This window comes from Bos indicus, chromosome X, assembly GCF_029378745.1.
Source record: "Bos indicus isolate NIAB-ARS_2022 breed Sahiwal x Tharparkar chromosome X, NIAB-ARS_B.indTharparkar_mat_pri_1.0, whole genome shotgun sequence".
NCBI lineage: Eukaryota > Metazoa > Chordata > Mammalia > Artiodactyla > Bovidae > Bos > Bos indicus.
This window is the reverse complement of record NC_091789.1, coordinates 63,201,069-63,225,343: the sequence shown is the minus strand read 5'-3', so window position 1 is coordinate 63,225,343 and position 24,275 is coordinate 63,201,069. Positions and strand designations below refer to the sequence as shown.

The window sequence follows — 24,275 nt, the reverse complement described above, 5'->3', positions numbered from 1 at the left end:
TAAAAAGGTCAAATGTAGAAGGCAGGACCTTGAAAGAGTTATAAATTTTCAAAGGAGGTCAAGACCTATCTTTAGAAACAAATATTTGGGCCTGGTAGGCCAGCATGTCCAGATGGTTCCACTTTATTATAAATAAATATTTTCCTTTGTTCTACAAGGGATAGATACTGTGGGATATGATTTAAATAATAAATAGCATCTGTAGTAACAGAAAAGTATGTACCTGGCACATAGTAGGCACCCAATAAATATGTGTTGAATGAATGGGCATGGAAGGTGGAGTGAAATGTATGTGTGTATGTTGTAAAGATGGAGGGCAGACCATTCCTTAATGTTGATTTATAGAAATTTCTCCCAAATCAGAGAGAAATTCTTCAAACTTAATAGAAGGTAAGAGAATCCCTTCTGAATACCCTTTGCAGGCCCATGGGAGGGAAAGAAGGGCAACCCTAACAACACATTTCCTTCTTTGTGGGATTTTTTTTTTTTTTTTTTGGCATTGCACTATGTGGCTTTTAGGATCTTAGTTCTCTGACAAGGCATGGAACCCATGCCCCTTGCATTGGAAGCTTGGAGTCCTAACCACTGGACTGTCAGGGAAGTCCCAACAACACATTTCTGATTCAGTAGACGGTGCTCTTTAGTAGACTGTTCCTATTCCCAGGGAACCATCACAACCTTGGGTCAACAGAAACAGAGCTGATTGGTTTATTTTGCCAAGTGGGCTGAAAACCCTCAGTTTACCAAGTTTTACAAAATGCACAAGTAGGAGAACCTGCAATTCAGTGATGACTCCTTTGTAAAAACTTAAAATGGTTTCCGTTTGATTTCCAGCTCTTAACTTTATATAAACTGGTCCTTGTTCCATCAGGGGAAGTGTGTGTGTGTGTGTGTGTGTGTGTGTGTGTGTGTGGTATGTGAGTAGAAAGAAGTAGCCATAGTGTGGAAAGCCAAAACATGAAAGCAAGCATAATTTTGTTTTGGACAACAGCCAAACTCTGATTTTGCCCCCAATAGATTACTCAGAGATTTACCATCACCAATTCTTAGCAAAACTGAAAGAATTTGGCATACAAACAATGTGAAGCACATAAAAATCCGTGTCCCATTCACATTGTCAGAACAGTGCTGTGGATAGGAAACTGGCCTGAGTGTCTCCCAGATGGGGATAGTACTAGGTTACTCGTGACTAAGATGTCATGTGCTTGTGGCTATGTGGATTAGAATACATTCAGAAACATTTTTCACATTAAACTTTTTTTCTGTGTAGGCTCACTTGCGACTGTAAGAGATAACGCAGAGAGATGGTGTGTACACTTTACCCGGTTTCCCCAGTGATGCGTGTGCACGCATCCTCAGTCGTGTCTGATTCTTTTTGGTCCCATGGACTGTAGCCTGCCAGGCTCCTCTGTCCATGGAATTTCCCAGGCAAGAATACCCCAAGAGTGGGTTGCCATTTCCTGCATTTTCATGCTACGTTGCTTCAGTCGTGCCCAATTCTTTACAACCCCATGGACTGGAGCCTGCTAGGCTCCTCTGTCCATGGGATTCTCTAGGCAAAAATACTGGAGTGGGTTGCTGTGTCCTCCTCCAGGGGATCTTCCCGACCCAGGAATCGAACCTGCAGGCAGATTCTTTAGCACACACAGTGAGTGCACTTGCAAAACTGTAGCACAGACACAGAAACATGAAGGCATTTCCAAGGCCATTTCTACACTTTCATGTTTCCTGTCTCTGCCAAAAAAAGCCCATATATCTTAGATACTGGAACAAGCCAAGAAGAAATTCCCGGGTAGCTTCTACCATGGCGGGGGATTTTCCAACACCCGGAAAGAACTGTGTAACAGCCAGCTCAGAAGCCCAAGATATTTGTCAATCCTGCAAGTCAGTAAATCAAATAATACCAAAATATTGAGCAGAAGAAAACAAAGCCTCGCTCTGTGATTGTTTCTACCTAACTGGTTTTGACCTGCTTCCTCAAGCAGCCTATTATTCAAGACTGGTTTTAAAGATAAGCTCCAATTTCACTTACAACTCCAAGGTGTTAATGCCTCTTTCTCCGTCCTGTTAAGTTCCCAGGTCAGACAGGCCTCTGGTAAGCCTCTTTCCTTTGTTCAAGGGAAGGACTCTTAAAGAACCATTACTCCTAAATCAAAATCACACATCACCACCCCTACCCTGGGGCCAAAACAGAAGATCCTTTATGTCAGTGATTCTCAACCTGGGCTTCACATTATGGTTCCCTGAGGAGTGTCTAAAAATCTCATTGCCCAGGCCTTACCCCAGACCAATTCAATCAGAATCCCTGGGGGTGGGATCAGTATTTTTACGGCTCCCCCAGGTGATTCTCTGTGCAGCCAAGGTAGAGACCAGTGGTGTGTGTGGTTGTGAATGCTGTAGCAGACTTCTATATAGGAGAGAATTTTTCTTTGCAGCAGCTTTTAAGCAAATATTTGTGGACTCCTGAGCTTAACCAGATATGATCTCTCTCACGTCCCCCTCCTGTTAGCCTTCCTCTCTCCTGCCCTGCTCTCCCACTCTTCTGCCATCTCCCAAAACTCGGTCTTCACTCTTGCCCCAGATTAAGTCCCTCTTCTTCTTGGCCTCAGTTTCTCTGTCTGTAAAACAAGTCTTAAAAGAGATGAGGTTTGGAGAGAGCTGGGCTGGCCTCTGATCAAAACTCCTGAGGTTTTTGTGTGTGTGTGTCATGAATCATTTTTCTACCCTTATCATATGTCCAGGCTCTGAGTCCCTGGTACCGAGCTTTTCATTTTGTGTTTGCCCACATGAATCAAAGAACTCCTTGTACTTGCAGCTTATCCTGGGTCAGCAATCTTCTCTCTCAAATTCTAGCCCCATTGAACCCCCTCGTTTCGGCATCAGTAGGACACCCACCAGCTAAACTGTCCTCTCTTTGGCAACTGTATTCCTTTGGCAAAACTTTACCAAACTCTAGAAAGGACAGAACAGTCTGTAATGGCCTTTGTGGAATGTGAGTTGATTGTGGCAGAAAAAGACATATGAGCCATTGTGGGAATGAAAAATATTTGCACTGAGAATACTGTCTGTGTGCATGATAATAAATTGATGTAAATTCTTATTGTGTAAGTTTTTATAGCAATGTACCAGCATGGGCTTTTCTTGGATATAAAATTAATGTTCTCTTTCTCTTACTCCAGCTCCTATTCACTCTCTCCTTCTCCCACCAAGGCCTTCCCACCCCCTAACCAGAAGAGTAATAATAATTCCCAAAGCTAAATTTGCTACATATGTATCTATAGAGCATAACTATAATAAATGTTTTATGGGATGGTGGGGTCAGGGGACCCCATAACTACCATCTCAATGTTCCCTGATATTTCTGTCATTGAATATAAGGATCTTCCTTTTTAATTGCCTGGTTCTTTCAGGGGATCCCCCTTCTCTTACCCCTGACAATTACCCCTAAAACACACTATTATTTGGTTTTAAGCCTTAAGGTTGTAGCCTATGTCCATTCCATTCTCCTCTACCCCTATTCTACTTCATCTCCTGGATGAGGGATGCATAGCAGAATATGGACTCATCGTGTGTCTTGAACCCTTGCTGAAAGAGCAGTGATGGAGTCATCTGTACTACAAGACTCTAAGCTTTCATGAGGGACTGCAGCTTTCCTTGATCCATTCAACAAGGCTTTGATGAGCACCTTCTAGAGGCTGGAGACTATTTTAAGGCACTGGAGATACAGCGGTGGATACAGCAAAGTCTTCACCTCTGGAGCTGACATTCTAGTATCATCCTACACAATCAATGCTTCTGTCCATAAAACGTCTGGGGTATCTGTGCCCTGCTGTGTGACCTCATCTCATTGCCTGCATCTGCCTGCATGTCAGTACCTCTTATCCAGATGAGACTTGCCTCCTGCCTCTTCCTCCTATCCAGTTCACCCTACACATTATCAGGACTCAGTGTTTTGAAACACAGCTTTCCCCCACCCCCCCATACTTAAAAAGAAAATCCCTGAAAGACTTCTATACTCTCACCTCTATTGCCTACCAAATAAAGTCCTCGCCCCTTAGCCTGTCATTTCAAGTCCTCCATGATCTGGCTCTAACCCACTTTTGGAACGTTATCCTCCAACTGTTCCCTTTTATGGATTCTATGTTCTCTGCTACACCTTCTCAACTTGGAAATCTCTGCCTGAAATATTCCTCACCAAGTCTGCCTGTAAAAAGTCTGCTTACCCTTCATGGCCCAGGTCACAAACTCTCCACGACTACAAGTTCTCTGTCTTGGTCTTAATTTACACAGCATTTTATCCTTATCCTTTGGCCTTTGGCCTCTATCACACTCTGCCTTGTATTGCAGGCAACAATCTAACTTCTTAAACCCAAAGGTGAGATTCTTGGGAACAGGAAAGATACTTTACCCTGGGGGATTATGTTCTCCCTTGAGGCTAGTCTGTGAATCTAGTCCAGTCTCCTACAAGGAGAGAGACATCTCAGCTACCCGTGTTGTTCATCCTACACATCCCAATGTCTCTATTGGGTTTGGGTGGACATGGAGTTAAGATTAGAGCTCATCACCAAAACTCATCAAACAACCTCTAAGGTAACTAGATTCGTCTTGGTCTCCTCATGGGCAGAATCGGAGGGGGCTGAGTTTGTCCTTTTGTCATTTCACAGAGGCATTCTTACCACCGCTCACAGTATGATCCTCCACCGAGCCGACAGGCTGGAGGTCTGCCCCGCTTTCCCGGGGCCAGAAGTCACCGGGGAGCACTCATGGATTCGCAGCAAGCCTCGGGGACCATCGTGCAGATCGTCATCAATAACAAACACAAGCATGGACAAGGTAAGGGACAGGCTTCTTTGGTACCACACCCAGTCGGGGCCTCAGCGGCCCCAGTCTTTGGAGGGCTGGAGCTAGGAAAGGACCCTTTATCCTGTGCATATCAGACATTCCCACATGGATCACTTACCATCCAGTCTACCATGCCAGCGTGGACAAGCAGCTCCAGGGGACTGTCAGTCCAAGGGCCATAGTTTATATTTCAGGCATATCTGTCCTTAAGGACAAAAGGTGAGAAAGCTGTGAATCTAATGCACCATCCAGCATTTTATCCCATGCCCCTGGGGGTTGAAAGTCATTTGGGAAAGTTCACTGGGGCTTTAACAAGATGAAAGGTGGTTGGTTTTCCACCCGAACACCCAATCTTCAAAGGTACTCAGCTCTAAACGCTTCTAAATTTCTCATCCGAACCTTAGAAATAGCAATTCTTACCCCTCGTTGCCCCAGCTTCTCCTGGGACTCTTGTTGAAGGTACTTATTCCAGGCTCCACATGCAGGGATTCTAATTCATAGGAGGAGATTATGCTTAGAAATGAGTAATCCATTGAGAAATCCAGAAACCTCCTGGCTGAGCCACAGGCAGACTGATTAGGTTAGTACCACTGTGTAGCCCACTCAGATGACCAGCTGACTACAGCAGGCACCCACACGAATCCACAGCCCCATTCCCTCCTGCACATAGTTCTCCACTGAGACCCTGCACCGCACCTCCCTACCCCACCAGTAGTGGGGTGGGGAGAGAAATTCAATCAAATAATTGACTGCTTCTTACTTTTCTAGGCATCCTGTCAACCAGTTCATCAGAGCACAAGCTCAGCTGGTTCCTTATTATGAAACCACAAACATGTTTTGTTTCCTTTAAAAGAAAAATCAAAGACAGTTCTCTGAATGGGTTAAAAGTAATAAATTATTAAACCGAATGATTGAATAACATGGGTGAAAAACAATCCGTTAAAAGAACCCCTACTATAAATTTCAACAAAGCTAGTCAGGCCAAAGCTAGTTGATCACATCTGTTACTAGTTAGATGTAAATTTCAGATTACAGATTTTTAAAAAAAATTAATTGCTTTTGAAACTAAGAGGCTTAAAAGAAGAACATTCAAAATAAAACTCTTAATAAAAAATGGTGATCTATTAGCAGAATTGGAAATATTTACTATTGATCTGGGTTTGATTTGAAATTTATTATTTTGAAATTCCAAGGCATTCTGATATGAATTTACTAAAGGAGGAGTTTAGGTAAAGATGCAGTTTGATTTTCAATCTTAAATTGCCTTGAATAGATTCCATTTGCTCTGAAAGAATTTCAAAGTCTTAAAAAACAGGAGAGGAAATGGGCTTTGAAAAATCCTAAATCCCATAATTTCCACAGACCTCTTCATTTTCAGGGCAGAGGCTCATCCCTTCATTTCTCCATGTCCTACAAAAGCCCCAGCTGGTTTACATTTATTCGTTACCGCCATTAATTTGGACTCAGCCGTTCTCTCCTGACCTTTTTCTATTATAGTTCATTGGAGAGTCACTTGTGCCTACCTCCAACTCCCAACACCCCAGCTGGATGACTCAAAATCATCTTGAGAATTTGTTGGTGAGGAGAAGGCTGTGTTTTACCCTAGAGAATCGATCTCACTGTATTACTTTCAGTGTGTAGGCTCTCACCTGGTCTGGATGATTCCCCTAGTCCAAATGTTTAAGGGAGAGGTAACCTGGCTCTCCATCACTGTGGGTCCTGCCTGCCGTGCTTCTGTCCTTTCTGCTGACAGCATACTCCTCTGAGATACATCTCCTCTGTCCCTTGCTAGACCCCAAGAGGAGAAACAATAAGACCCCATCATTCTTGGGTCCAGCCTAAGTTTTCCTGAAGCAGAGTCTGCACCCACGTGATCACATTGTCCAGAAGGGAATGCCACTCTCTGGAGAGGAGAGAGAAGAGGGATGGACAGGAGAGAGAACAACACATCTGGTCCATCTTGTCCTGTGATTCCATCCTCACTTTATCTTTCTGTAATTCGGTTCCTCTCTGGTTTAGGGTCTTTGAAATCTTTACATAGATTGACCTGTTAGAGTGCCTAGTACTAGAACAGCTCTTACAGAGGATAGGAAAAGGCAGCCAACATCATCCATATTTCCTAATGTGACCCAGTGGACTTGAAGAGAAAGAAATAGCCCAGTGAGTCATCCTTCTGAGGCCATTGTCTTGCAGCCAAATCAGTCAGTTCCTAGAAACGCCCCAAGTGGGGCTCCTTCTCCCACCCTTGCCCCGCCTTAAGTGATAGGACCCACCCTAGAGATGTTGTTGATTTCAGTGCCTACAGGTCTCCCCGGGTATGATGAGGTGATGGGAATAATGAGAAACACACCCAGTCCCCGTCATGGCTGGAAATCTCCAGAATGTCTCAGCACTTTCCAAAAGGAGAGAACTCATTCTCAGACCTCTCTGTTTGCAGCATGGGCAGGTCTTACATCAGAGCGTAGCTCCGTGCCTTACCTTAGGAGTCAGATATGTTTTGGTTGGTTTGCACTGAAGGTTGTTCCTCTGACGCTTTCCCTTCATAGGCCCCACGGCCTGCAGCCCAAATGCTTGTTCTTACAAGCCCCACCCCCCAAAAAAATAACATGGAGCTGGTGACTTCTCTTCCACTCAATAAATGTGAGATCACCAAAAGGTAGCTGGAGGGCAGGCAGTGATTCACTGTAGCCAAATCTCTACAGCCACTATGAAGAGATGGGATGTTACCAGAAGATTAGAGGCAAAAAAAGCTACCTTCCACCATTTACCCAGGAGGGGTGGGTCCTTTCCCTCTCAATCTTGTCTCAGCACTTTCTTTCCCATGTCAGAGAGTAAGCTAGCACTATTACTCTCCATACCCACCTGTGTTACTAGATCAGATTCTCATAGCATTTGACCTGAAGGGATTTGCTTCGGGATCTGGAAAAACTCGGCACTTTGAGAAGAGCAGTAGTGTTTGCTTCTAGCCTCCCCGGGCAACAAACCTTCCTGGGAGATTTTCATCCCTAGAAGCACATCCACTTGGGCCATCCCAGTCCTCTATGGAACTGCAGGTCTGAATGCAGCATTCTAGGAGGTTCCTTATCAGACACCCAGGACACACAGAACTCTGCTTTCATGCATCCATTCATTCCTCCATTTAGAAGATATTTATTGATGGCCTACTGTGTGTCAGGCACTTGTGGGCATCCAGAGACCTGTTGAAGATCTGGAATAATTGCTGACAGTGGAACAAGGCCCACGCTCTTTTTGGTTACAGAAGCTGCTCTGTGAACCTATCTCTATGGCCACAACAAGAATGAAGGATGCTTGATGTCTTAAGGGGTTCAGGGCTTGGGTTCTGAGTACAGGGGCCCATTTCAGCTCCCTAGCCTTTAATTTCCAGTCCTGCGTTCTCTTCCAGTGTGTGTTTCCAATGGAAAGACCTATTCCCATGGCGAGTCCTGGCACCCAAACCTCCGGGCATTTGGCATTGTGGAGTGTGTGCTGTGCACTTGTAATGTCACCAAGCAAGAGTGCAAGAAAATCCACTGCCCCAATCGATACCCCTGCAAGTATCCTCAAAAAATAGACGGAAAGTGCTGCAAGGTGTGTCCAGGTAAAAAGGCAAAAGGTGCGTTGGTTGGAAGCCCTGCCTTTGGTTGACCAAGATTCCCCACATAGTCATCCTCAATGTTCTTTGAGCATCAGAAACCTGCCATGTAATTGTAACAGTAATAGTGCTACTAATTGCTAATAAGGAGCTACATTCGCTCCCCTTTTGAAGAGCTGATAAGGTGGGTGCTTGGAAGACACTGACTTACCAGAAATTGGCTGGGGATTTGCTTGTGTCTACCACACCTCTGAACCCATGTAGCCATAAGGACTGAACTTAAACCTTGCTTTTCTAAATCCTAGAGAAGTTAGGTTGTTGTGATTATTAGGAAGGACAATAGCCGCCTCCGTTAATATCACCATTTAACTTGTCAAAGCACAATTACCTCCATTTTCTTTTGCAGACAGGACTAGAAATGGATGAGGTACAGTGGAAGGAGAGTGGGTTCTGGTCCTAAGCTGCTGTGTGACTTTGGAAATGTGCCAGATCAGTTGATATCCAAGCTTCCTACCAGTACTAAAATCCTATGATATTATCATTTCTCTATTAAAGAAAAGAAAATTAAGGTGTATAAAGTGAAGTGACTTGCCCACAGTCACAGAAATAGAAAATAAAACCAAGGTTGGAACCCAGGTCGCTTCCAGCCCATTGTTCTTTCCAGGCCAGTAGAAGATGTGAAGTGTTTGTTTGTTTGTTTGTTTGTTTTAATAAAGGCAATCGATTAGTTAAATGGTGGTTTTGACACATGAGCTAGAGGAAAACACAGTCCATAGTATTGGGGTTGACAGAGTACTGGATTGGTAATCAAGCATTCTGGCCCTGGCTCTGCCACTGGTTTCCTGTGTACCTAGAATGAGTCACTTCACCTCTCTGAGCCTCAGTTTCTTTCTCTATAAAGTGAGAGAGTTAGAAAAGATTTCTTATGGCTTTCCCAGCTCTAACATTCTAGGACTGAGTGAATTAGTCACTTCCAGGCACATGAATTTGTCATTTCTTATGTTTACCTGCAAAGCATTATTGTAAACATAGATTCAAAAAAAAAAAAAAAGAACAAATGTTTTAAAATGTAGGCAAAGAGTTAAATCATTTATTCAATTTAGGCAATTCCTCATGAGTAGCAGGTAAACACGAACTTAGTCAATGTATATATGTATTTTGAGCATCTTCATGTAGGCCAATGGTTCCCAAACTTCTCTGCACCTTGGAATCCCCCAGAGAGCTTCTAAAAATACCTATGTCTCATCCCCAGTGATTATGATTTAAGTCATTTGAGGTGTAGCTTGGGGTTTGGAATTTTAGAAGACCCCCAGGCCTTCTTGTCTGTAATTTGCAGACAACTTTGGGAACCACTGCTGGAGGCTCCGGTTGGTTTATGGTCTTGCTAATCAAAGTATGATTTCTGGACCAGCAGTGCCTGGGAGCTAGTTAGAAAGGCAAGTTCTCAAGTCCCACCCCAGACCAACTGCATTTTAACAAGGTTGCCCAGGTGATTCCAATGCTCATTAAAGTTTGAGGAGCACTGATTTATAGCACAAACAAAATCTTTCTTAATGTAACAACCTTCATCTTCCAAAGTGAACAGGGGGCAATGTGTGGATAGGAAGGCCAGGAGCTATCTGATATGAAGTGGAGGATTGGAGCATTAAGGTTGATGATGAGAGATACTTAGTAGGGACAGGGAGAGAGCACATTCTGCGGATAGGAACGTGGCGGCCACCCAGCCACTATGACCTTATAACTTCCAAGTTTACGATCTAACTGGAACCCCAAGCCTTTTAGTGTCACTTAGAAGTAGGTCCACCAATACAGTGTTCTCTCCTGTCAAGGGTCTAACACCTAGAATTGTAAAAGTAATAGAACAAGATAATTTCAGACACAAATTAATAGTTACCTAGACTACCCAGGTAAGTTAAACCCTCCCGCTATATAATATTCCAATTTGAATCTCACACCTTCAAACCAAATCCCATTTCTTTGTATGGTTAGGATTGGATGGTTGTAGGTGATTCAAATAAGAGGGAAGGAGTCAAAAGGATGTGAGCACAGGACACAGAACAAGTGTTGCGTTTCAGATTAGTGGCATTTATTCAAATCTTTATGCTTATCTTTTTCTAAAAAAAAATTATTTATTTTAATTGGAGGCTAATTACTTTACAATATTGTGGTGGTTTTTGCCATACATCAACATGAATCAGCCATGGGTGTACATGTGTCCCACCTTACACTCTCTGGCTAAGCAGTTCTACTAGAAATTCAAAGAAAGTGATCAGAGACATACAGATATATACAAACAAGGATTTTTACTGCAGTGCTGTTTACCATAGTGAAATATTAGAAACAACCTGAAAGTCCACCAGTATGGAAATGGTTAAATAAATTGCAGTACATCTGCACTGTGGTGTATTATACAGCCATTAAAAATTACCATAGAACAAGATTTAATGGCACAGAAATATCCTTACAATACATCTATTAAGTACAAAGAACAAGCTACAAAAGAATATGTAGTTATGATCCCACTACATGTGTTAATGAATAGCATTGATAATATTCTTAGACCAAAAAAAAAAAAAAAAACTGGAAGGACATATGGCAGAATGTAGCAGTGGCCATCTTAGGGTGACTGGATGATGGGCAATTCTTATTTTCTTCTTTTTGTTTATCTGCATTTTCTAAATTTTCAACAGTAAATGTGTATGACTTTTATAACTAGAAAAAGAAATAAAGGCTTTTATTTTTTAAAACTGCTCTCAGAATCCCAATTGACAATATCTTAAAGAGTCTTATTGACTAAACCTGTTTCTCTGGAAGAGTGGCTTTTCCCACTTTCCTGCACTGCTCAGACATGTAGAGATGGCAGACTTACTGGGCAACATGGAGGAGAGAGTGTCTTGTCCCATTCTGCCACCTGCCCTCAGTGGGCCACACACAGGTGTCTGTGAATTTTAAGTTTCCTCTGATAGTCATGTATCCCTCCAAGAGTCTCTAGCCACAGAGGTGACTTCAGAGCCTCAAGGGGCATGCACTTGGTCATGCAGCATGCAATCTGGAAACACATATTCAGTGCCTACTGTGTGCAAGACATGGTTCCAGGCACTGAGAATAGGGAGATAAAGCAGACAGATGCAGGCTACTTGCCAGCAATGCTCCTTACATCCTGGCAGGAGACGAAAGAATGAACACAAAACAATAAGGTAATTTTCTGTGGTGCTGAGTACTGGGAAGAAAAAAAACACAAAGATCAGGTGAATGGGACTGGCAGGGTGGAGCATTTTCAAAAGACGGGTAATGGTCAGCTTCTATGAAGAATGATGTTGAGTAGAGTCCTGAATGATGTGAAGGGGTGAAAAAGGCAAGGTCATGACATCCTCAGCCTCTTAGACAATGACACAGAACACAGAAGAAAAGGAATAAAGGAGTGAGCAGGGAAGAGATTGACAGAAGAAAGAAGAGTAAATTCAGTTATTCATGCTGAGAACAGAAAAGAGAGAAAATTTGCAAATGATTCAGTCAAAAATTTTCTTAGAACAAACAATTGCAGGGCCCTCCAGTAACAAAGCAAGGCCAAAATGTAGGATGTGAGTTTCACCTCTCTGTCTCTTTGCTCTGGTGGAGGCTGGCCTTGCTTTATGTATCAGTGGCCATCTTCGGAGTTGTATTGGACTTCTACTGCCTGAAGTTTCCCCAACTCACTCTCAACTCCGCCATACCACCCCAGTACCCAAAATTCCCATAATGACACATTCCTTTTGGGTTATAGCAGGAAAAGCTTAAAACTTCAAGCGTGTTTCTTGGGCTGGGATAATACTGATACATCTCCTGTGTCAGTCATCCCCACTTCCATAAGGAATGGTTTCTTAGTTCTGGAGAGCTCAGGACATGAACATTCTCGTGGAAAGTGGTAATGGCCAGAAATGAATTCAGGCATGTCATGCTTCCCTGGAAAGAAATGAAAGTAGGTGAACACGCAGTGATCAGGAAGCACCTTGAAGTGAAGGGTGTGGAATGAAGAGGTTGCCAAGCAGGTAGTTCCAAAGATACAGTCTGTTTATTTACTCTTAATATTTTCATGTGCCAGCCTGGATGAATCACTAATGGATTTTTTTGTTTGTCAATCCCTTGTAGTGAGTAAATTGAGCTCTTGGAGGGGAGGGGTTGTGGGACAGGCTGACTTTTCAGGACACTGGGAGAAATTTTTAGCATATTGTAGGTACTTGCAGTCCCTTCATGGATTTCTTAGGGCAGTTATAGCTATAGCTGGTGAGCAGGATTTAACACATGAACCAGGCTCTCATTCTAAAGCTGGTAATTGATATACAGAGGTTCCTGTATACTCCGTGACCTCTTCCCCCCTCCACTCATTTGGAAAGTGCTAGCACACATCCCTTAATTACCTAGCATTTCACCAAAAAAGACCAGCCCACCAAGTAATTAAATTACTGAAAAGAAAGACAAAAGGGGAAAGTAAGCTTGACTCTAGGATAATCTGCAAATTGTGTAGTACAACCTGGAATCACCCAGAGAAGACTAGGATTTTGTCCTTATAGTGCCCAAATGGTGGTGGGAATGGGAGAGGTAATCAAGTCAGCAAGAGACATGCAATAGCAATTTGAATACAAACTCTAGTCCAGATGCGTCTGATTGGGTAAGAGTGAATCCCCCTAATTAGAGTCACGGGTCCAAAGCACTCAACACCCAATGGTTTCATCAGATATTCTTACAGATGGCTTCTGCACATATTCAAAATCTGTCAGGGTGTCCTCAGCTTTTCTTTGTTGTTCCTGATTTGAGCGTTACACTTTAAATACAGAGCCAAGGAGGGTGTTCATTACAAGGCCAGTAAGAACTTAACTCACTGATAACCAACCAAGGGCAACTTCTTTTGGTAGGGGGCTGAGGAAAGGGGAGCATAGAGCAGGAGGAGTGAGGGGGCTGGTATCCCTATGCCTGGAAGTTGAAATCCAACAATTTAGTTTATACTTTAAATGATCCACAGTTGAGGGATTTGACCAACTTTTTTGTGTCTTCCAACCGTTCATTTGGCATAGTGCACATATGACTAATCTGACATCTAGGTTTTGGCACCGGTGTTGAGCCGGTATTAGCATTCCCCTTGAAAACAAATCAAAGAGCATTCAGAAATGTCAGCCCTATTTGGATAGATCCTTTGGGCAAGTATATGCTCATAAATGAGTGTCATAAATGTTTTCCAAGTATACCTAAATGATGTTAGGGAAGTTAACTGAGGCCTTCCATCAGCCCATTCCTTGGGTCTCTGTTGGCAACACTGAGCAAAGCCAACCATGATCCTGACCAAGCATGGAAAATCCTCTGTTCCCTTAAGTGCCCAGCACTTTTGTATCTGGTCACATTCTTGCTCTTCATGAAGCTCCACTTTTCAAGTGATGGTGGATCCATTGTGGGTTTGGGGCCAGTGTTCTGTCATCACGTGGACTTAAAGGTCATGTGCTCTTTTGTGATCTAGTGACTGTTACAGGGGCAGTGAAATGTTGGTGGGATTTCTATCCCTGTAGGAATGTCCTTGTAGATTGTCCACTTTTGATGCTTGTGCAGTGCTGTGAATGCTGAGACTACATAAATGCAGAGGTTTGCTCTGACTTTTGGAAAACCATGACAAATCTCTACTCACTTCCTGATTCCAGAAGAACTTCCGGGCCAAAGCTTTGACAGCAAAGGCTACTTTTGTGGAGAAGAAACAATGCCTGTATATGAGTCTGTGTTCATGGAGGACGGGGAGACCACCAGAAAAATAGCACTGGAGACAGAGAGACCACCTCAGGTAGAGGTCCACGTTTGGACCATTCGAAAAGGTGAGCCAGACGACATTAATCTCTTGTTATTATTTTTATTATTTTTTTTTTGTAAGGGGGACACAGGGAAGGAGAGGAAGGGTCATCTTCGTTTTTCATCTTCGATTTCTTCAACCTGTTCCCCTGTTTCAGTCAGAAGATTTCCCATTTGCTTAGAAATGAACACATGACTCACACAGTTGCTATTGTGCCCTTTAACTGTGTCCTGGGCTAAAAAGTAAGTATTGACCATAGGGGTTTGTTGTCTTTCTCACACAACCAAGGCTGGAGGAGTGGTTCTTAACCCTGGCTGCACATCAGACTCATCTGGGAAGGTTTTTATATACCAAATGCCTGATCCTACCCACAGAGAGTCTGACTAATTGTCCAGGAGTAGGGATGGGCTTAAGGGTTTGTTCAGAAAGCTCCACAGGTGATTCTGGTGTACAGCCGGGATTGTAAACTTCCCAAATGTAATCTACTATTGTTTCCAAGATGAAGCTCAACAAACATGAAAATGCATTCATTCAGTGCCAAGCAGAGTCTCGAATCATACTGAGACCTCTTGCCTCAAGAAAATTATAGTCTCACTGGAGTGGCAATCCCAGGCATGAGGTCCCATTCCTTTCCTGATTACTCCCATTGACTACCCAAGAAAGCTACGTTCTGTTCATTGTGAACCTACATCTATTCAAATCATCCCATAGCTACAAGACTAAGGCTGATCTAGTCTGGTCAAGTTTTCAAGGAATCCAAGTGTAGAGGTGACATTTCAATTTGGAAATAATGCACATCCTTTTGCAACTGGATCCCACCTAAGGCTCAAGAGTGCTCAAACTCGAGTATGTTTCAGCATCACGCAGGGTGCTAGAGTGAGACACAGCTACCTTGCCCCATCCAAGAAATTTGAGTGCAGTCAGCCAAGGGGAGTATCTAAACACTTGTGTTTCTAACAAATAGTCGGATGATGCTGCTACAGGCAGTACTTAGACCCATCTTTTAAGGAACAACTGCTCTAGTATTTGTGGACCTTTTTTTGTCTCCCTTCTTTCTCAAAAGAACAGGAACTTCTCTGTACCCCTTTAAAAATATGCTAGAACACACATATAAGGCTCAGCACTGTTTATTTTTGCTTTTGACCTAGGAATGTTGGTTTGCCATCTCTTAACTCTTTAGCTCCTTAGTCACCAGGACTAAGCACTGTTCTGTTGGCTCCCCTACTGGCATTGCCCTACAGAGAGGTGTGGATGCTTTTCAACTGGTTACTATCACCTCTAAAGAGCCTGTTGTACACAACACTGGGTCATCAAAGATCTGTGCATGCTGGACAGAGGAAAACCCAGGTTCCATGTCCGCTGCTCCCTGTAGACCTCTGGAGGATTATTTAAGTGGACTGGTAACATTGCTTCTTAACTGCAAGGCAGTTTTCTATTGTTCACATGTTATTCTGATGAAAGCTATTTGGGCAAGGTTGAGACTGTGGAAGCCCGGTTATTTTCACTCTGCCCATTTTTATAAGGGAAAGCAAAAGGAGCTATGATTGTTTCCCAAAGGAAAATATGCCTTCTGGGGAGTTTAGGAAGTGGGATGGCTTCTCCATTTACACAAATGACCCATGTGCAAAGCCTGCTTCAAGTTCTCACTGCTGAGCCAGGGGGACCGCCCAGTGGCTTGGCAGGGACATAGCCAACTCAGACTGGGGTCAAGGGCAGAATGTCTAATACTGCCTTGGGCTACAGAAACTCCAACCAGCACCCATGCTTGATTCCCCGTGGCTTTCCCCAGGAAAGGGTCCCACGGTCAGCAGCTCTGTCTCCCTTATCTCCATCCTCTGGAGAACCAGGGGGAAGGTCAGTGAGCCAAGAAAACAAAAGCAGTCAATGATAACCCTCGAGTCAACCAAGTTCCTGGTTAAGCACATTACACAGCCCAGCTCGAGACTCCTAAGCCCCAGTAATGAGATGATATGCTTAGCTCAAGCAGAAAACAGCATTGCTAATTCCAGATAGCACCTGACCACTTGCCTGATTTTTCGCTTGGCCTCAGGCATCCTCCAGCACTTCCATATTGAGAAGATCTCCAAGAGGATGTTTGAGGAACTCCATCACTTCAAGCTGGTGACCAGGACAACGCTGAGTAAGTGACAACTGTCTTCACCTCCTTGGAAAACACATCTAGTGTTCCACGTCTTGTCTCCCCAGCTGAAGTACCGGCTGTGTTCTCACTGAACAGGAGCAATGCTCCACATCAACTTTAGAGAGACTATTCTCTCTCTCTCCTCTGGGTTATGAAACCCAGCGTCTTGAGAGGTTCCGAGGTCTGGCCTATCCAGATGTGGAGACCTCACATCTGGAAAGCTATGACCTCACTGGTGGGGCTGAGAGAGAGAGAGAAGATGACTGCATATCGATTCTTGGGTTGTCTCAAAGTTCTGTTTGACTCCTTGGAACTGCCCTGGGTGGTCATGTGTCTTTAAAAGCACTCAAGCTTACTAGCGATTCTCCGTAGGCTTTCTAGGCTAGGTGGAGCCTGGAACTAGATCCTGCTAGGCACCGGGGAGGGTGGGAGGTGCGGGGAGGGGTGAGAGGCCTTCTAAAGGAATAAAAGGCACAGAATTTCTATCCATTGGGAATTCTAATGGGTGAGACAGAACATGCAAGTGCGTTCATTATGAATTAGTATACTTCTGAAGAGTTAAATACCTAAGTGTTCAGGGGAAACTGTGAAAAACAATGAGATGAGAGCCAGGTGTGCTTATTCAGGGAAGAGGTGGGTTTTGAAAGAGAAGGGTGTGACTGGGCAACAGGTCAGGAAATCAGTCCAAGGAGAGGGTACATCCTAAGAGAAGATTCAGACAGGAGCAAACAAGAAATGTGGGTGTGGGTGATGAAGAATCACAAAGGCCACATGGGTTGCACAGAAAGGTGAGACAAGCTGGAGGCAGGAAGTAGAGGGCCTGGAAGAAGCCAGTGAGTTGAGATGGCAGGCAAGGAGCATGGGTACTTGCTGCAAACTTATACACAGTGTATCAAGTGTATGAAGATGGTGCCTTAGAAAGATGTTTCTTGGCTCTCAGATGCATTTATTAAGCATGTATGACTTTGAGAAGCCATATTCTAAAGAAGCCAGTTGTTGTTGTTCCATTGCTCAGTCACATCCGACTCTTCATGAACCCATTGACTGCAGGACACCAGGCTTCCCTGTCTTTGCTTGCTTAGATTCATGGCCGTTGAGTCAGTGATGCCACCCAACCATCTCATCCTCTGTCGCCCCCTTCTCCTGCCCTCAGTCTTTCCCAGCATCAGGGTCTTTTCCAATGAGTCAGCTCTTCACAGCAGGTGGCCAAAGGACTGGAGCTTCAGCTTCAGCATCAGTCCTTTCAATAAATATTCAGGATTGATTTCCTTTAGGATTGACTGGTTTTATCTCCTTAGAGTCCAAGGGACTGTCAAGAGTCTTTTCCAGCACCACAGTTCAAAAGCGTTAATTCTTTGGTGCTCAGCCTTCTTTATGGTCCAACTCTCACATCCATACATGACTACTGGAAAAACCATAGCTTTGACTAGATGGATCTTTGTTGGCAAATTGATATATATGCCACACTAAGAAGTTGTACTTGATCTCCAGACCAGAGAACCCCAGTAGGGGTTTTTAAGCAAGTGAATGATGCATTCATATCTGGATTTCAGAAAGTGGTACTTGCTATATAGGGTGGAAAGTGGGTTTCTAGCGAGAGAGCTGGTGATTGTCTGTAGGAAGCTGTTAGACTGTATTAAGTCAGTTAGACAGAGGAGGAGGTGTCCCTGTGAGGGGTGGAAGTTACACCATCAAGATCAGGAGCAAAGAGAGAAATGAGTTTAGAATGACTCCAATATTAGCAACTTTATAGATTGAATGTAGAGTAATACCATTCACCAGTAGGAAACTGGAGAATGAAAATTGGTAAAAAAAAAAAAAAATGAGTTTTATTTGGAACATGTTTGAAGTCCATCTGAGGAGAGTTTTCCAGTAGGCAGCTGGACATAGGATTGGTAAGGTCAAGTGTTTATTCTGCGGGAGATGAGTAGACAACTAACTGGACGGTAGGAGAATTCAAATGGAGTTGGAAGTTCCTGTGAGTCGGGAATAAAGGAGGCAGAGTCTAGGATCCCATGATCAATAATGTGACTTTTGAAATTATCAATTAATTTCAGAGAACATATTTTTGTTCATACTGTGAGCCAGGCATTGTGCTAGGCACTGGGGCACTTGGAAGATGATTTAAGCAAACTCTTCCCATCACAGTTGGGTGTATAATTACACACAGCGGGTGTATAATGGAGGTAGATGATGTGTTCCTCTGTGTGCAACTGAAGGCAGTGAGTGATGAGATGATCCTGCAGGGTCACCTGGGGACAGAGAAGTGCAAGCCTGACCCTGTGTATAATGTGCCTGTCAGATTCTGGTGCACTGCAGGGCTTCGATGGAAGCTGCTTTCTTACATGACCCATCTCCCCTTTCCCATCAAATCTGAGAGACTAGGGAGAAGTGAAGAATCCAAGTGAGAGAGGAGCAGCAAGATGGGAGACTATAAGGAAGGGGGGACATGATCTCCTGTGGTGAGAGAAAGAAAAGAGGTTCAATGTCAGTTCTGGATTAAGACGAGCTTGCTGACCTTGGACAAGAGGTTCTCCAAGTGGCAACATTATGGGGATGAAAGGAAGACTGATGAGGGTATGCAGGTGGGCATTTTGTTAGGAAGCCTATTTGCCAGAGCAGGATAATAGCAGGGGAAGGAAAATCATGCCCCGGAGGGACCGGGAAAGTTAGAAAAGGGATGGTTCAGAGACATCCAGTGGTTTCCAGCGCTCAGCACATGGTACACGCTCAAAACCGCTTGCTCGGTTAGCATGACTGGAGGGAGGATGGAGAAGTTGGTAGGGACACATTGGAAATGTGGACAGTTCTGGGGGAGGGGGGAGAAAACAGGGACTGGAAGGGGTTAAGGATGCAGTTGTGTTCACCCAGAGCAGAGAGGGGTCCCCTGGTGGATGTGATACTGGAACTCTCTGCAGAGCCATAGGAGCAGGGGAGGCTTGCTAAGGGCGGGATGAGGCCAGCATGTGGGCATAAGACAAAGCAGAGGGGAGAGTTGTTTGTTTGTTTGTTTTGTATATACTAATCAAGTTTAATGACAAGTCAATTAAAAAAAAAAGATTGACTCAGTCTAAAATATATCAGTAGACAAAGCAAGCACTATTTTACCAGTTCTTTGCGAAGGGCCTTCAAGTTTTTATGTTCTCATTCTTAGCATTTAGTATCCATTTAAATATATCTAGAGTGCTTTTATTGTAATTTAATGTATTTTTTACTTGGAGGAAAATTGCTTTACAATGTTGTGATGGTTTCTGCCATATAACAATGCAAATCAGTCATAATTATACATATGTCTCCTCCCTCTTGAGCCTCCCTCCCTTCCCCCGCTCTCACCCCCCTAGGTCATCACGAGCGCCAGGATGGGCTCCCTGTGTTATACAGCAGCTTCTCACCAGCTATGCATTTTACACATCGTAGTGTATGTATGTCGATGCTACCTTCTCCATTTGTCCCACTCTCTCCTTCTGTCACTGTGTCCATAAGTCTGTTCCGTCTGCATCTTCATTCCTTCATTGCAAATGGGTTCATCAGTACCATCTTTCTAGATTTTACATATATATATATATATATATGTATATACACGTTAATATACGCTCTTGGTTTTTCTCTTTCTGACTTACATCACTTTGTATAACAGGCTCTAGGTTCATCCACTTCACTGGAACTGAGAGGGGAGAGTTTTTGACAAAGGGTGGCAGGAATAAAGAAACGAGCAGTAAACAATCAAGTAACCCAAACTAATATTCAGGCCTCAGAGAGTAAGCCAAGCCCCAGGAATGCACCAGGTACAGGTCCCCAAAGTGCCTTATTTGACCTACTGCCACCTAAGAGCTAATGACCTGATGGTGAAGCAAGTCCTAAATGCTAACTAAATAGACTGTAAAAATCCCAAGAATAACACTTAAGTTTTACTCTTGGGACTCTGACAAATGCTGTGTGTTGAAATGAAGACCCTGTGACCCATGTTCCATATCTGTCCCCAGGAAAGTGTTTCAGGGTCTGCTTTGCTGAAAGTTCGTGAGGCCTGTCTTCGAGCTCCCCTGGCGGATCCGTGAGCATTCAGGGAAGGCATGGGGGCGTCAGCTCTGTTCCTCGTTGGCTCTGCCCTCCTCTCACGTCTCTGGGCCACTTTGTGTTTGCCTTTTAGGCCAGTGGAAGATCTTCACTGAAGGAGAAGCCCAGATCAGCCAGATGTGTTCCAGTCGTGTGTGCCGAACGGAGCTTGAAGATTTGGTCAAAGTTTTGTACCTGGAAAGGTCTGAAAAGGGCCACTGTTAGACAAGACAAACAGTATTGGATAGAGGAAAGCAAGAAAACTTAAGCTGCAGCTGGACTGCAGGCTTACTTTGCTTAAGTCAACAGTGTCCTAAAACCCCAAACTCAAATGCAGTCAATTATTCACGCCGTGCACAGTATAACTTGCTCCTTTATTGGAGTGGTATGTCAGCCCTTAAACATCTCCTCCAAAGAGACTAGAAGAGTTTTGAATTCTCTGTGGGAGGAAGAGGGCTAGGACGCCACAACACTGCTCTAGTGTCTGGGAGAATCACATTTCTTTACAGGTTAAAGAGTAAACAAAACCTCTAGAAAGCTATTCCAGTGAAAGAAAGAGAAGGGAATTTCTTAGTAGGAGTTCTTTAGTACAGAGAAAATATTAGTATGAAATTCTTCTCTTTAAAATTTAGAATGACTTCCCATATTCACACACACACAGGTACACATACACATGTGCATGCGCGCACACATACTGAACTACAGCCTTCATTCTGAGGCACGACTAGTGTAGACTCTCCCCTTCTTTCCCTTGCCTGACTCCTAAGTAACTTGGAGGCAGTTGGCACCCAGGAGGATAAATAAGCAGTTGTGAGCAGAAGGCTGTGCCCTGGGTCTATGATGTGGTTGTTGATGGCACCGATTCTGGGAAAGAATAAGAACACCATTTCATGGCTGCCTTCACTCTGAGGTGGAAAAGAACTTTTACCTTATGGCACCACTTCTCTTTTCACCCTAAACCTCCATAAAGAAGTTAGAATTGAGTAAAACTTTTAGAAACTGAGTCTACATAAAAGAAAATAATTATTTAAGGAAAGAGTTGCTAGAAGTCAGCAAGGTCAGCCATGTGTTTTCAAGTTGACAAAACTCACCAATTAACAGCTCAATCCTCATTTACTGTCCTGAAGTCATAGTTCTCTAGTCCAAAAATTTTGGTTAAATGATGAAATTCTAGAAGCTTCTTAAAAGGGCAGTTTCTCTTCTCCAATTACAGGAGTTGGTTTTTACTTGGCAAAGGGACTCCGTCCTCCCAAGCTTCAGTTAGGAGAATTATCGCTCACTGGGGGAAATGGGGATTCTGATACCAATCCTTATCCTAAGCCCTCCTACCATTCTCCTCTCATGCACCAAGCATGAACCTGAATCATGGATCCCAGTGAGGGCTGCTCCAAAAATGTCTCTTTGCAGCCTAATACCAGAGCCCAAGTGATCCATTCTGAGGGAAAACTATAAATTCTCCACAGTAGGAATCTCAAACCTGCTCTCTAGGTTTATCTCCTCAGGGGGGCCTGGACGAACTCTAGTGAATACTTAAATATTAAGGACCAAGAAATCCCATTTTTCCTACTCTGTGACCATAGGTAAGATGAACATTTTTTTGTTATTTGACACCAATAGGGAAAAATGTAAAAGGTCCAGTCTTTATGGCAACCTGGCATAAAGGAGTCTGTTCTCATCAAAGAGACACAGAGGCCTGGTGGCCAGGCCTTCAGGGGACCAGCCTCTCAGACACATTGTTCTCGAAGAGGGGAGGGGAAGGAAGGAGGACATTCAGAGTATTAGTGGTGGGGGTGGGGGGGTTGAACATTAAGCAGCTGCTGTCTCCCACCCAGAGGTGGCAGTATTTCCATAGCATGGAAACAAGTCACTGGATCCTAAGTCAGTGGTGATTCCCCTTCTGATGACTCAGCCCCAAAACCTTCCCACCCAGGTGTTCTCTGAAAGCTCAACCTGAAGGGAACACCCAGGGAGCTTCCCTAGATAGACTGTTGCCTGCAGGCGCCGGGACACACCTTGGCCAGGCGCCGTGTGAAGCAGGAGCTGGGGTGCTGGGCGAGGCCAATGTAGAAACCCTCCAATGTTGAGTGTTGCAGAGAGAGAGAAGAGGCCGAGCCGCCTGTACTTAGTAGAGAGGAATGGATGTGGTTCTTCTTGTGTATTTATTTGTACCATAAACACTTGGAACAAGCAAAGCCCATAAGTACCACTTAGCAGCTGTAGCCATTTTCTAGTTAACTCATGTAAACAAGTAAGAATAACATAACAGTATTACCCTTTCACTCTTCTCACAGGACATGTACCTAAATAGGGTACTTATTTATGTAGTCACTGTATTTCTGGATTTTTAAATTAATAAAAAGTTCATTTGGAAAAATCCTGTGCAGGAATGTCATGTGACTGAATGACTCTGGGCAGCACAGACCTTGGGCTGGGTAACTGGTGATGGAAGGGCCTGGCTTTTGCACACTCAGCCTGACACCCCTCTCACACTACAGCCTCATGGTTAGGAGTGAGAACTTTGCAGTCAGATGACCTGGGTTTTGAATCCCAGTTCCACACTTAGCAGCTGTGTCAGTCACCCCAGCTATAAAATGGGGATGATAGTGGTACCATCGACCTTTGCCTGCAATCTTGCAGTGAAATTTAATTCCGTCAGTTCATGTTAGGTGATTAAACTAGTGTCTGGTACATAGTGAGCATTTACTCATGGCCATGAATGTTCAAAAATGGCATGGCACTGAAAAGGGCCATTGATATATGGCTTCTATTTAGGCCAAGACATTTAAGAGCCTGGGGACAGAAGGCCATTGACATGGGTTTCAAGAGGGCCTCAATTTTGATCTGCTGCTCCGTGGCAAATTTGCATAGGGAACAAAGTAAAAGTATTGTCACATATTTCCATCCAGACTAGTGAAGTCACTCAGTCATGTCTGACTCTTTGCAACCCCATGGACTGTACCTACCAGGCTCCTCTGTCCATGGGATTTTCCAGGCAAGAGTCCTGGAGTGGGTTGCCATTTCCTTCTCCAGGGGATCTTCCCAACACAGGGATTGAACCCGGGTCTCCCGCATTGTAGGCAGACGCTTTTACCATCTGAGCCACCAGGGAAGACTCCATCCAGACTAAATTCCCTCAAACTCTTAATACCAGCTAAATTAATGCTATCACAGAAGTCAACATACAAGAGATCTGCAATGTAAAATTATGTAAGGTCAGAAAAGGAGACTGTGTTTAGTTGCTCAGTCCTGTCTGACTCTTTGCAAGTCTTTGGGCTGTAGCCTAACAGGTTCTTCTGTCCTTGAAATTTTCCAGGCAAGAACACTTGAGTAGGTTGCCATTTCCTTCTCCAGAGGATCTTCCCAACCCAGGGATCAAACCCCCATCTCCTGTGTCTCCTGCATTGCAGGCAGATTCTTTACCCTCTGATCTATTGGGGAAGCCCCTTAAAAAGGGTATGTGTGACATGGTTAGATAGCATCAATGGACATGAATTTGAGTAAACTCCAGGAGATAGTGGAGGACAGAGGAGCCTGGTGTGCTGCAGTCCATGGGGTCAAAAAGAGTTGGACATGACTTAGTGACTGAACAGCAGCAACAGTAAAGGACACACTGGTGTTAGCAACACAGAGGTCAGTGGTGGTGAAATACTGGGGAAGTGATAGGAGTAGAGGCCAGAAGTGAGTAGGGAGATGAGCAATTGGAAGCAGCAGCTTGAGGCGACCCTTGGTATGCTGTGTTTAGTCACTCAATCGTGTCTGACTCTTTCCAACCCTATGGGCAGTAGCCGGCCAGGCTCCTCAGTCCATTGGATTTTCCAGGCAAGAATACTGGAGTGGGT

At 44.0% G+C, this 24,275-nt stretch overlaps 1 protein-coding gene across 10 annotated transcripts in view; it reads left to right on the top strand.

Moving 5' to 3' along the window:
• CHRDL1 (chordin like 1) overlaps positions 1–22,810 on the top strand; it is a 135,691-nt gene extending 112,881 nt beyond the window's left edge. For 7 of the 10 annotated variants that reach the window (XM_070784857.1, XM_070784865.1, XM_019955451.2 and 4 more), the window contains 5 exons: positions 4,665–4,833; positions 8,246–8,455; positions 14,101–14,268; positions 16,294–16,383; positions 20,531–22,810. In XM_070784857.1, coding sequence (XP_070640958.1) covers positions 4,665–4,833; positions 8,246–8,455; positions 14,101–14,268; positions 16,294–16,383; positions 20,531–20,661 — 768 coding nt within the window. In that variant the 3' untranslated portion in view covers positions 20,662–22,810. The remainder of the gene's footprint in view (positions 1–4,664; positions 4,834–8,245; positions 8,456–14,100; positions 14,269–16,293; positions 16,384–20,530) is intronic. The other 3 variants (XM_070784860.1, XM_070784861.1, XM_070784862.1) reach the window with 1 other exon arrangement.
• Positions 22,811–24,275: the final 1,465 nt, after the last annotated feature.